The 13,764-nt window shown below is 35.9% G+C and overlaps 2 protein-coding genes across 7 annotated transcripts in view; one reads left to right on the top strand and one right to left on the bottom strand.

The window, feature by feature from the left end:
• Positions 1–4,777, top strand: part of LOC107668486 (BTB/POZ domain-containing protein kctd15-like) — a 28,659-nt gene extending 23,882 nt beyond the window's left edge. For all 6 annotated transcript variants that reach the window (XM_016460371.1, XM_016460369.1, XM_016460368.1 and 3 more), the window contains one exon: positions 3,367–4,777. In XM_016460371.1, the coding sequence (XP_016315857.1) occupies positions 3,367–3,525 (159 nt within the window). In that variant the 3' untranslated portion in view covers positions 3,526–4,777. The remainder of the gene's footprint in view (positions 1–3,366) is intronic.
• Positions 4,778–9,170: 4,393 nt separating this feature from the next.
• LOC107668485 (transcription initiation factor TFIID subunit 4-like) overlaps positions 9,171–13,764 on the bottom strand; it is an 88,747-nt gene continuing 84,153 nt past the window's right edge. The window contains exon 15 of the mRNA XM_016460364.1: positions 9,171–9,694. Coding sequence (XP_016315850.1) covers positions 9,521–9,694 — 174 coding nt within the window. The 3' untranslated portion in view covers positions 9,171–9,520. The remainder of the gene's footprint in view (positions 9,695–13,764) is intronic.

The raw sequence follows: 13,764 nt of genomic DNA, 5'->3' as shown, positions 1-13,764 counted from the left end.
CACACTCACTCACACACACACACACACACACACACACACACAGGTTTGTTCATCCTGCAGTTAAATACGGTCGTCACTCATCTGCTGAATGTTTAATCTCGTTCTGTGGTTGTTTATGAGAATGACAGACAGATTCTCCTGAAGTTACTGCTGACAAACAACCAAATGAAATCACCAAAGCACATCTCTCTCTCGTTTATCTTCCATCAAAATGAGCTACATACAAACATGTTAAACCGTTAGCATTCATGTTTCTTATTGATGCTGAATTGTACACACTAATACAGTACACTACTGTTCAAGAGTTTGGGAGTGGTAAGATTTTTCATGTCTCTTTTGCTCACCAAGCCTGCATTTATTTGATCAAAAATACAGTAAAAATGTGAAATATTATTACAATTTAAAACAGCTGTTTTCTATGTGAATATCTGTTAAAATGTAATTTATTTTTGTAATGCGCAGCTGAATTTTCAGCATCATTACTCCAGTCTTCAGTGTCACATGATCTTCAGAAATCATTCTAATATGCTGATTTGCTGCTCAAGAAACATTTCTGATTATTATCAATGTTGAAAACAGTTGTGCTGCTTCATATATTTGTGGAAACCGTGATGCATTTTATTTTTCAGGAAAGTTCAAAAGAACAGCACTTGTTTGAAATAGAAATCTTTTGTCACATTATAAATGTCGTATTCACATAGAAAACAGCTGTTTTAAATCACAATAATATGTCACATTTTTTATGTATTTCTGAGTGAACATTTTTTAATTCACTATTAATGCTGATATTCTTCAGTCTGTCATGTCTGACCGTCTGTGTGGCCGATCTCGCAGTGACTTTCAGTCGGGATGAGCGGAGCTGCTGTGTGATGAATGTTGAATCGGATGAAAACAGAGTTTACTGTAAACTGACCAGAACCGAGCTGCATTGTGTGTGTGTGTGTGTGTGTGAGAGAGTGTCAGAGTCTGTCTCAGAGTATATGTTTATAGTATAAAGCCCTTTGTTTCGTGTTTCTGAGCAAGTCTCTAAATAAACCACCTTTAGACAGACACAAACCACACAGCAAAAAATATATTTCAAAATATTCCAAAAATAGCCAAAAACATATTTCCTAAAATATGCTTCAAAATATATATTTACGTAAATATATTTTCTAGTGATATATATGCCATATATTTTCTACCTTCATATATGTCAGTCCAAAAAAATACATTCACATACATCACATTTTAAGAAAAACTTTATTTGTTGTCTATAACATATGTAAAAATATAACACATTTTAATAAAAATCAGTGCGGAACATGCTTTCCAATGTTGCCAAAAAAAATTACATTACAATATATGAAAACATAAATTAAACATTATAAAATCTTAAATCAAGTTTTGATCTCTAGTAGGCTTTTCCATCTGCTTTTGCATTTAGTTTGAACAATTTTGTTTGTTTGTTTGTTTTAAAAATATATTTTGTTTAGCTTCACTGTTTACAACATACACTACTCGCAAAAAGTTAGGGATATTCGACTTCCGGGTGAAATTTCAGAATGCACCTAAAATGCACTTTAACCTTTACAGGTGAACCTAATTTGACCTTCTCTAAACTTTTGAATGCATATGTCCATCTGTTCAATGTTTCAGTACGTATTGCGTAACATGCTGTTCTCTAACAAGGTGATTAACCGCAAAAATCACAACAAGTGTCTGATCCATGAATCGACCACTAAATGTTCTGGTTCAATGACAATTTGTATTTAAACAGTCCTCTTCATCATGCTGTTCAGATTTTGACATCATGAGACCAAGACGACACGTAACAACTGATCAACAGTACCTGGACATTGCGAGGCTTCAAACGGGATGTTCTCAGAGGGAAGTTGAGTGTCACAGAGTGTCATCAGCAGGTTGCAACAGAGACACAGAGAGACTTGAAGAGTCACAGAAAGGCATAGAAGTGGACATCCTTTGGCCACATCCCATTCTGTTGGAGACGTCCAGGAGAACGCTATGCATCAGCCAGTGTTGTCACCAGACGAGCCTGTTGTCTGGTGTTACAGTCTGGGCAGGTGTGTCTAGTCAATACAGAACTGCCCTACACCTTGTGAATGGTACTGTGACAAGCCAATACTACCTGAATAACATCATTAATCCAGTCATTGTGCCTCTGCGTGAGCAACACAGGCCTGATTTCATCTTCAAGGACGACAATGCCCCAGCTCATCGAGGTCACATCATCAGGGAACGGCTGCTGGAGGCTGGGGTACTTCAAATGGAGTGGCCTGCACTTTCTCTAGACCTGAATCCCATAGAGAACCCATGGGATCAGCTGAGTCATCGTGTAGAGGGTCGTAACCCTGCACCCCAGAACCTCAGTGACCTGAGGGCAGCCCTTCAAGAAGAGTGCAATGCCATGCCTCAGCAGACAATAAGTCGTCTTGTGAACAGCATGAGACGTCGTTGTCAAGCTGTAATTGATGCTCGAGGACACATGACAAGTTATTGAGACATTGAGATTTTGTGTTGTGGTATACATTACCCAGCACTGTTGTTAGCTTTTGTTTCAATAAATAGTTTGAGATGAAGAAATTACCATTGCATGCTTCTACTTAAATGCCCTACTTTCATGATATAATATCACTGTAGCATGAACTTTTTACATTTTCCATAAATTTCACCCGAATGTCAAATATCCCTAACTTTTTGTGAGTAGTGTATATTTAGAATATATTTAAAATATATTTTGGCCAGATTTTATTTTATTTTATTTTTTGGCATATGGGAAGTACTGTTTAATGTAGTTTGTCATTTTTGAAGGCTTGTTTATTTTATTTTTTGCCTTTACTCTTTTTGCTGACTCATACACTAATGTTCAATAGTTTCATTTTTTAATGAAAGGAATTAATACATTTATTCAGCGAGGATGCATTAAATTGATTAAAAATTGACAGTAAAGACATTTATAATGTTACAAAAGATTTCTATTTCAAATAAACGCTGTTCTTTTCAACTTTCTGTTCATCTGTGAATCCTGAAAAATAAAATGTATCAGTTTCCAAAAATATCGGGCAGCACGACTGTTTTCAACATTGATAATAATCAGAAATGTTTCTTGAGCAGCAAATCAGCATATTAGAATGATTTCTGAAGATCATGTGACACTGAAGACTGGAGTAATGATGCTGAAAATACAGCTTTGATCACAGAAATAAATTACAGTTTAACAGATATTCACATAGAAAACAGTTATTTTAAATCACAATAATATGTCACATTTTTATTGTATTTCTGAGTGAACATTTTTAATTGACTATTAATGCTGATGTCCTTCAGTCTGTCATGTTTGACCGCCTGTGTGTGTGTGTGTTTCAGGTGTTGGAGCGTCTCTTCCAGAAGGGTTTCAGCGTGGCTGCGTCCTGCGGCGGCGGCGTCGACTCGTCTCAGTTCAGCGAGTACGTCGTGTGTCGCGAGGACAGGCGGAGTCAGTCCATGAACACGCCCATCAGGATAAAGCAGGAGCCGCTGGACTAGAGACACACGCTCAGGCCCTCGGCCCCTCGACACACACACACACACACACACACACACTCTCACACACTCTCTCAGCATTTATACGGGGAATGTAATCAAACCAGAAACCCAAAGAACTCCAGCAGGATCTGAGTCACGCCCTGTTCCGCCCAAACCACCAATCAGAGGACATCCTCACACATACGGAACGCAGGCTCCGCCCCTCTGCTGGTGCAGTGTGTGTCATTATCTCATGACGATTGTGGCGCGATGCTTACGAACAAAAAACGGCATCGTCAGGGGCCGGGGGTCCATTTTTTTGGATTGTTTTTCATTTCATCCTTGTTTCTAAAGACATTTTTCACTCCTTATAGCACCATGTTGTATGCAGTACTAGGCTGGAGTTTTGTGTTTATTTCTTTTGTTACATGAAGGATGATGGAAGTGGCGTTCTGAAGGCATTACATTTGAGAGACTTTCCTGGCAGGAAAACGCTATTACACCCTCAAGCAGTCTGGGGTTTAATGCGTTCGGCTGCTGAAGGTTTCTTTGTTTAAAGGAGCTGCAAGCAAACGTGGCTATTTCTAAAGCCAGAGCGAGCCAGAACATTAAAGCATATCGTTAAACATCTGAAATTTTTATAAGCTAATGCTTGAATCAAATGGGTTCTGAACTATACAGAAACTAGAGTCGTGTGTGTCAAGAACAAAATGTAAGGAGCTCGAGGCAAAACATTGGCAGTGAAGACGTATGATTGTGTCAATAACGGTACGTTTGCACTTAAATGCATCTCGAGATCGCGCGAAAACAAGCCGCCCGCGTGTTTAAAGATTCAGTGGAAATAGACTCAAGTTGGAGCGCGCTGACAGAATGGGGGTACTAACTATGATGCATTAATTTTTAAACCATCTTTGTGAATGAATAATCACTATTCATTAGCCCAGTTTATCAGGTTTAGTTTGAAGTTGTCCGGTTTCTATTTTGATGTCAAAATGTTGTCAGATGCTGAGTAAACGGCAGATACGTTGTGAAAAAGGTGCTTCATCAGATGTGTGTGTGTGTGTGTGTGATGAATGTCTCACGCAACGTTTACACTGGACAAAACTTCATCAACAGAAAGAACTAACAACCAAATCAACACTGCAGACGCACATTGTTGTGCTGTCTGTAAAAAAAAGATATGATTTGCAAATATCGTAAATCTATTGCCATAAAGTTTATTTAACATTTGTAACTTTTTTAATTTAAAATTTGTAATTGTAACTGTTCCATCAAAGCCTACTTGATTTAACCCTTCTATTGTCCAGTTAAAAAATTATATATATATATATATGAAATACATAAAATATATTACAATAAAAAATAACAATTTTTGGAATATTTTATGCATATATTTAATTTATAAAAAATTACTTTTATGATTCTTCAAAATTTCATCATCCAAAAATCACATTTTAATTTTCTACCAGATGTTACCAGTGTAATTTTAGTTTTTAATTAATATTTTAAATCAGTTTTTATATTTTCTTTACATTTTCTGTTTTCATTTTAATTGCAGTTAAAGTTTTAGTATTTTGTTGTGGTTTTGTCATTTTTAGGATTTTATTTATTTATTTATTTTTAGTAGTTGTATGTCTATATAGTTTTTATTAATTTTTATTTCAGTTTTAGTTATTTTAGTACATCAAATTAAACCGTTAAAATGAGAAATGTTGGCAACTAGCTGAAATTTTTTTGTATGTTTTTTTCTATTTCATTTAACATTTATTCATTTAACGTTTCAAGTAATGATTTGTTTTTAATGGTTTTAATTTTAGTTTTATTTAACTATAAAAGCCCTGCTTGTTACCTGGTCACCGTTTTTTTTTTTTTTTTGAACAGTGAACAGGTCACAAGCTACTAAATTAAAAAATTTATATTTTAATTTAATTTAAAGAACCATAAAATTAATAGGAGGCGGCAATAGAAGGGTTATGTCATTTTTTGTCAACCAGGTCTATACAGTGTTTGCATTCATTTTGTCTTTTTTTTTTTTTGATAGTTTTTATAGTGTATTTCTGTTGAGAATCACTTTTGCCGAGTCTTGCCTCGAGCTCTGAGCCGATGGTCTGTTGTTAGTGATGTGGCTTTGAGTCCAGTGTTCATCATCATCATCATCATCATCATCATCATCGCTGGGCGGTGGTCACTTCCCTTCCGAAGATCAAAGTCACAGATGCTGTTTCTTCTCGATCAAAAACAAACGGCCTCGTTCTGATTTGTTCATCCAGAGTCTCATTCAAACTCGAGCTGGATTAGAAAGCGCTGCAGCTTGGAGTCTGAATGTCTTCAATAATGCACTAGTGTTTTTGCATTATGTGGTGTTCTTGGCTGTCTGATTAAATGTCCACAGGCTACAGGCGAGACTCGACCCTCCGGTGGGAACCCTCTTGAGCCAGCCTTTGTTCTGACCCAGATCTGGTCCAGTTCTGTCACAAAGGGCATGACCAAGCACCCTTTCATGTGCCAAGAGCTATCCCAGCATGCCTCTCTACACAATCCTCACATGCACATTTACAAACCCAAAACACACTCAGAAGATCCCAGTGTGGATGAAGTCGTGTGTTTATGCTCTGATCTTGTTTGATACGTCAAGTTTGCTGAACAGAAGAGCGCAAGGTTTGTGTGGAATTATGTTGGATTACTTTCCATGTGGTTGTGATGTATTTCAGGACGCTGTGGATGTGGTCGCGTCCATCAGGTCTAAAACGCTGGTACTATGTACAGTTATTTGTATACTGACACATTCAGATGCTGGTTTCTCTTTGTAAACAAACCCGAGAAGAGATTCTGACACTGCTTTAACACCAGACTGATGGACTGAACACGAGCAAAGCAATATGATAATGTACATACAAATGACAAGAGAAGATCCTCCACATTTCAAACTGTCTACCAAGCTGAAAACTGTCATTATTTAATGTATTAATAATTAGACTGTGGTATTAAAGGGCATGTGTTTATTTACAGTGACTTCTTTTTTTATTTACTTGCATATTTGCTATAATAAAAAAGGCGTAATATTCACCTGACATTTGTTTGTGCTTTCATCTACTTTATAAACATCAACCCTGTCAATGACATATTCATATAATTATGATAATTAGTTTATATTAATGATAAACTTGAATCTGTAGTTAAGTGGTTCTTGACTGGGTTTCCTTTCATAATTTACTTTGGCTTGTTTGTTTTGATTTGTTATATATATATATATATATATCATTATTAAATTATTACAAAGTATATATAAATTGTATTTAATGTGTTATATATTAAAGTTATATCTTAAATACTAAATATTTATATAAATATTTATATAAATATATGCATTTTATACTATAACATTTATTAAATGGTGAACCGCACATCTGTAAACATTTTGAAGTTTAGTAAACAGCTTTTTTATTCCTTTACAAAATAGGTACAAATACAGAAGTATGTTCACACAAACAGAAATATTTCAGGATATGTACAGAATTTACCAAAAATAAGATAGTTCTGATAAACACAAGGTCTTGTAAACAATATATACAAATTATCCATAGATCGAAACATTAAATTCCAGCTGGGCACGTCAGTAATACAATATGAAGAGAGTGCTAATAATATTTGGGCTACAAAGCATAAGTCATAGAAAGAGCCTCCAGCGGAAAACAGAAAACAGAAGACTGATAAAGTCGGTTTAAACAACCCAACAAATACATTTGTGCTTGTTTCGAACGGGACTGTCGGGGAATGAAGCGCTTTGCCTGAAAAGTGGCAAACGTGGATGCGAATGAGAAAATATAAATAGGTCCAAAACGAAATTTCCCGGACACAGATGAAAACACTGAAGCTAAAAACCAAACTAAAACCTTCCACGTGCGTCGAGTTTCACACACAAACACAAACCGCAAAGCAACGGGACTCATGGTGCATAGAAGAGCGAGAGGATCCGTTTCTGACCGGACTCCGAGTGAAGAAAGGTCACAGAACTTGACCTCTCCTGACATCACGTACGGCGAACCCTCGCCAAAATAAATGCTTACAGGATTCGAGTTCTTCCTCGTGACTGAGCTTACGAATGATAAATGAACGACGGACATCAATAACTTAAACCAGCTTAAAGTATCAGTTAAATGAAGGGATAATACTGAGTTTAACACTCAGTTTGAAACACAGTCGAGGGAAGTGAAATCCAGTTTTATGGTCCAGGCGGTGACAAAAATGAAATCAAAATGAATCTCTAATACTTTCATAATACATTGATTTATCAGTGCATGTTATTCTAAACCGTTTGCCTTCATAATCTAGTGCTGCTTTCAGTTCTGGTCGTGTTTATGAGATGAGAAACTTAGGATCTGTTGGGATTGGTACTTCTTTTCTCACTGAATATGGTGTTTGATTGGGAAATGCATCACAAACAGAAGTCAAACGTGGACGTAACGTTCAGACGATGTGTTGGCTGTATTGCTATAGCTCGGATCTGCTGGCCTGATTTCGGGAAACACGTGATTCGTGCTCCTCGTGGACAAATATTAAAGCTACACGAATCACAATGACAGACAGAAGCTTCGTGATCGATTTAGAAGGAACGCTTCGTTCCTAGTTTAAAACGTTACTTTGTTGCTAAAATATCATGTGGAAATAATTTACACATGCTGTTAAAAACAATATTCATCAAAAAGTCTATTTACATCGAGACTCGCCGATAAAGGTTTTGAAAAAGAGTTTTTAGTCAACTTTGATGGGGTTTTAAATACTGCGACTGGCTGGACACTGATGATGATGATGATGATGATGATGATGTTTGGGAAAGTCTGCATATGTTTTAGAGAACGACGCGATTCTTTAACGGAAAAGTACATTGATCACTTCAAGGCGTTTCGTCTCGGAGATCGTCACTGTAAGCGCTCGGTGTTGAATATACAGCAGAACGACATCTGCACTGCGAGAAACACTCACTTCATCAGGATTTCTGATACTAAAAATATTGAAGTATATCACACCAAAAAGAGCAAAAATGCATGAAATATTATGATATTCTTGTTCAAAGCATAAAGAAAATGTAGTGAAGCTTATTTTAAAAACAAGAAAAAAAATCTTTGCTAATTTGAGAAAAATATACTTAAGATATACTCTGTGGTCTTAATTCTCTAATTTTAGTAAATCGTTGCTAATTTTTATTAATTAGTTTCCTCATTTTAGTAAATCGTTGCAAATTTTTATTAATTCGTTACCTCATTTTAGTAAATCGAATTTTTATTAATTCGTTTCCTCATTTTAGTAAATCGTTGCTAATATTTATTAATTCGTTTACTAATTTTAGTAAATCATTGCTAATTTTTATTAATTTATTTCCTTGTTTTAGTACATTGTTGCTCATTTTTTATTAATTCCCTCGTTTTAGTAAATTGTGACTAATTTGTACTTATTTATTCCTTCATTTTAGTAAACTGTTGCAAATTTGTACTAATTTGTTCCATCATTTTAGTAAATCAAAGCGAGGGAAAGAATTAGTACAATGTGATCATGATTTACTAAAATGAAGGCGTCGAATAGCAAACTGTGGTCACGATTGAACTAAAATGAGGGAACACATTAATAAAAAAAGGGAATGAATTCTTAATCTTTTTTCCATCTTTTTTGGGGGGGGGATTTTTAGACTAAAATACTGATGAAGAACGTGGTATTTACAGTGTCAGATTCATTCATACACAAAAAACAAACAAACAAACAAACACTCCTCAGCTCAAAGCCGGAGAGACAAGCCTTAAAATTCACTATCATAAATACAGTTTACCTAATAACGTTGAGGAGAAAACAGGAAACATGAAGCTCATCTTGTTTTTTTTTCTCTCTCTTTTTTCAGAGCTTTTCTATCAAAAGCAACGCTGACATCACGAGCTCACAGACACAGAGGCGGTGAACAGGGCTGAAGGCACGTCGCAGAGCTGAGAAGGAAGTCGATCGCTGCTCAGCATTCGCTCAGCGTTGGCTACTTCAGGAGAGCCCGGTACAGTAAGAGAGATCTGCTGGTCTCTCGCTCCTGCTCCATGTAGAAGATGAAGTCCCTGAGGTTGACGCGTGTTATTCTCTGGCGGTTATACTGCTGTGACGAGCAGGACGGGGCCGACGATCCGCCCGGAGAACCTGCCGAACTCCCCGACACCTGACAACAAAACACAGTTCTCTTATTAATAAACACATTGCATGATCACGACTTATTTTATTTCAAGTGCATGGGAGACTCAGTTCACAAATGCTTCCAGTAAAGTTTGACATTCTAACAAACAAAAATTCATAACACGAAAACTTTGGGTGAAATAATCCATTTTAATGTACTGAAGTTATTTATACGGTTCAGAATGGAATGAAATATATTTCATATCAAACTTTCTTGGATACATTTTTACTAAGCTTGCCGCAGTGCACTCTGGGATTATCTTATCTGTGAAGGCCTTTTTGACAATATTTGACAATATTTTTGAATATTTGAAAGACAACGGTGTTCATTTTCTTATAATTTATAATTTACAGAAACTGGAATTTGCATTATAGTAAAAAATAATTAAATTAAATAATTATAAATACTTAAATATTTGAAAATAATTAAATTCCAACATTATAATCACTGAATTTTCATCAAGATTTACAGTAAATGTACAAGACTTTTGTAGTTTGTGAATAGTTTTTTTTTACTGCAATTCAAACCCGATTAAATACTTTAGAGCTTGACAATTTATATGAATCATTTATATAAATGTGTTTTTCTAATTATTAAAATATAAAATATGAATATATATAGCTCTCATACAGTACAGATTGAATCAGATGTAGCTCCACTTCAGTCACTTTTTATACAGGCCAACACTGGCATAAGGGATAAAAGCTAAACTGATTTCAGCATTTCTGATGTTATTATGAGCATAAATGTATTTTCTTAAACTTAAATACCACTCGCTCTGTCTCAAATGGATTTATTCTTCCTCTCACATTCTGTTCGTCTGCTTCTTTCAGTATAAACTGAAGCAGAAGTCAAATAAACACACGGATTCTTACACACTGAGTCAGTCTTTCATGAGCAACAGAAAAATATCGGATGGTAGAATCAACGCAACACAAAATAAGAACGGAAACAATGTCTCACTCTCCAATAGACGTCGCACAATTAGACTTGATTGTGCTCGGTAAACACAACAGCGAGACACGCAGGCCTAATGGAAAGCAGCTGACGCGTACGGCTCTCGTCTCCGGTGAGCCATCAGCAGATCTGACGGGTGGAGTGTGCTGAGGTGGGGTGAATTCAGGACAGGCAGCGCGCGAGGAGCCCTCGGGGCCCGGGACCTCCAGAAGAAGGATCTGGCCTCATCAGGCCAATCAGAGCTGACCTCATGTGAAAGGCGGGCATGCCTTCTGCCATGGCAATTAATGCCAATCACAGCCTGGACCAATCAAACGCATCCATCTACCTGAACACGCTGACGGGCCTCTGGCGGGTTTGTGTGCTCAATATTCACGCGCAGGTGTATGCTTGAGAGATGAGAGAAAGACAAACAGACGAAGGAAGAAAACGTGCTTAGGGGAAGAAAAAAAAACACTTAGTGTTGCCAAAGATTTTCTGAATTGTGAATACAACAAAATCAAGGACTTTTAAGCAGCTAGCAAGACGGTGAATGTTTGTGAATTGTTTACAATAATTGTGCAAGTATGCTTTCAGGCTACATGTTCTGTCCCTTTAAAATCATCAGGAAAAAGTATGAAGTCTTAAGGGATACAGTTTGAAAGGATTGTGAAATGATCCAACATTATAATCACTGAATTTTCATCAAGATTTACAGTAAATGTACAAGACTTTTGTAGTTTGTGAATAGTTTTTTTTTACTGCAATTCAAACCCGATTAAATACTTTAGAGCTTGACAATTTATATGAATCATTTATATAAATGTGTTTTTCTAATTATTAAAATATAAAATATGAATATATATAGCTCTCATACAGTACAGATTGAATCAGATGTAGCTCCACTTCAGTCACTTTTTATACAGGCCAACACTGGCATAAGGGATAAAAGCTAAACTGATTTCAGCATTTCTGATGTTATTATGAGCATAAATGTATTTTCTTAAACTTAAATACCACTCGCTCTGTCTCAAATGGATTTATTCTTCCTCTCACATTCTGTTCGTCTGCTTCTTTCAGTATAAACTGAAGCAGAAGTCAAATAAACACACGGATTCTTACACACTGAGTCAGTCTTTCATGAGCAACAGAAAAATATCGGATGGTAGAATCAACGCAACACAAAATAAGAACGGAAACAATGTCTCACTCTCCAATAGACGTCGCACAATTAGACTTGATTGTGCTCGGTAAACACAACAGCGAGACACGCAGGCCTAATGGAAAGCAGCTGACGCGTACGGCTCTCGTCTCCGGTGAGCCATCAGCAGATCTGACGGGTGGAGTGTGCTGAGGTGGGGTGAATTCAGGACAGGCAGCGCGCGAGGAGCCCTCGGGGCCCGGGACCTCCAGAAGAAGGATCTGGCCTCATCAGGCCAATCAGAGCTGACCTCATGTGAAAGGCGGGCATGCCTTCTGCCATGGCAATTAATGCCAATCACAGCCTGGACCAATCAAACGCATCCATCTACCTGAACACGCTGACGGGCCTCTGGCGGGTTTGTGTGCTCAATATTCACGCGCAGGTGTATGCTTGAGAGATGAGAGAAAGACAAACAGACGAAGGAAGAAAACGTGCTTAGGGGAAGAAAAAAAAACACTTAGTGTTGCCAAAGATTTTCTGAATTGTGAATACAACAAAATCAAGGACTTTTAAGCAGCTAGCAAGACGGTGAATGTTTGTGAATTGTTTACAATAATTGTGCAAGTATGCTTTCAGGCTACATGTTCTGTCCCTTTAAAATCATCAGGAAAAAGTATGAAGTCTTAAGGGATACAGTTTGAAAGGATTGTGAAATGAACCACAGGTAAATAGTGCAGTTCAACAGAGATCAAGCTAATCAAACCAACAAAAAATCTGAAAATAAAATGCAATCAAATGCCTTTTATTTCTGTTATATTAGTATTATTTATATAATACATATTAGTATATACTAATATATGTTATATATTAGTATTGTATTATATATATCATTTTTCTTAATATTTTGAATTTTTATTTTCATTTTAGCAATATGTTTATGTTTGTAATATTCTTTTTTGAATATTTCTATTTAGTTCCATTTGTTTTTCAATTTTAGTTTCAGTAATTTTACATAAAGTTTTTCATCAATCTTATTTCAGTTTTATTTCAACTAATGAAAATTATTTTATTTTATTTTACTATTTTAATTTTAGGTTTAGTTAACAATAACATCATTGCAAATGCATAGTGCACTATATGATTTATTTAAAAAATATATTGACCTGAGATTCGATCACATGACATCAAACCAAAATAAATAAATGAATAAAATAAAATAAAACAAAACATTTTTGTTTATTTGTTGCATAATGTAATGCAGCAGCTATTTACACCGGTGCAAAAAAAAAACGGTAAATGTTATTTACACTGTTTAAATAGAAACAATATAAATGTTTAAACAATATAAATAGTAGCAGATTCTTTGGAACAAGTATAAATGGTAACATACAGCACATCCAAATAAGCCAGTATAAATATTAATAGATGCTGTTAACACAAAGTCTGAACAGAATTATAAAAACTATAAAACAGCTCTACAGAAGACATCAGTGCAATTATTCAGCTCAGTTCAGTGTTGATTCAGTTCAGTTCAATAACTGCGTAGTTAATCAATTATGAAACAATTCAGCTATAAGCATCTCTACAGAAGACAACAGTGTCATTATTCAGCTCAATTCAGTTCAGTTGATTCACTTCAGTTCGATAACTGTTTAAAGTTCATCAATTATGAAACAAGCTTAGTTCAGCTATAAGCATCTCTACAGAAGACAATAGTGTCATTTTTCAGCTCAGTTCAGTTCAATGATGATTCAATTCAGTTCAATAACAGTATCGATGTTGCAAAATTCATCAATTATGAAATGAATCTGATTCAACTATAAAGCAGCTCTATAGAAGACAATAGTCTGAATATTCAGCTCACTACTCATCTGGTAGTATCAAAGTCATCAAACTGATAATATTACACACACACACATACATACACACACACACATACATACACACACACACACACACACACACACACACACAC

The sequence above is a fragment of the Sinocyclocheilus anshuiensis genome, unplaced genomic scaffold, assembly GCF_001515605.1.
Source record: "Sinocyclocheilus anshuiensis isolate Anshui unplaced genomic scaffold, SAMN03320099.WGS_v1.1 scaffold2085, whole genome shotgun sequence".
NCBI classification, from domain to species: Eukaryota; Metazoa; Chordata; class Actinopteri; order Cypriniformes; family Cyprinidae; genus Sinocyclocheilus; species Sinocyclocheilus anshuiensis.
The sequence above is the reverse complement of the archived record's forward strand: the minus strand, read 5'-3'. Positions and strand labels throughout refer to the sequence as shown.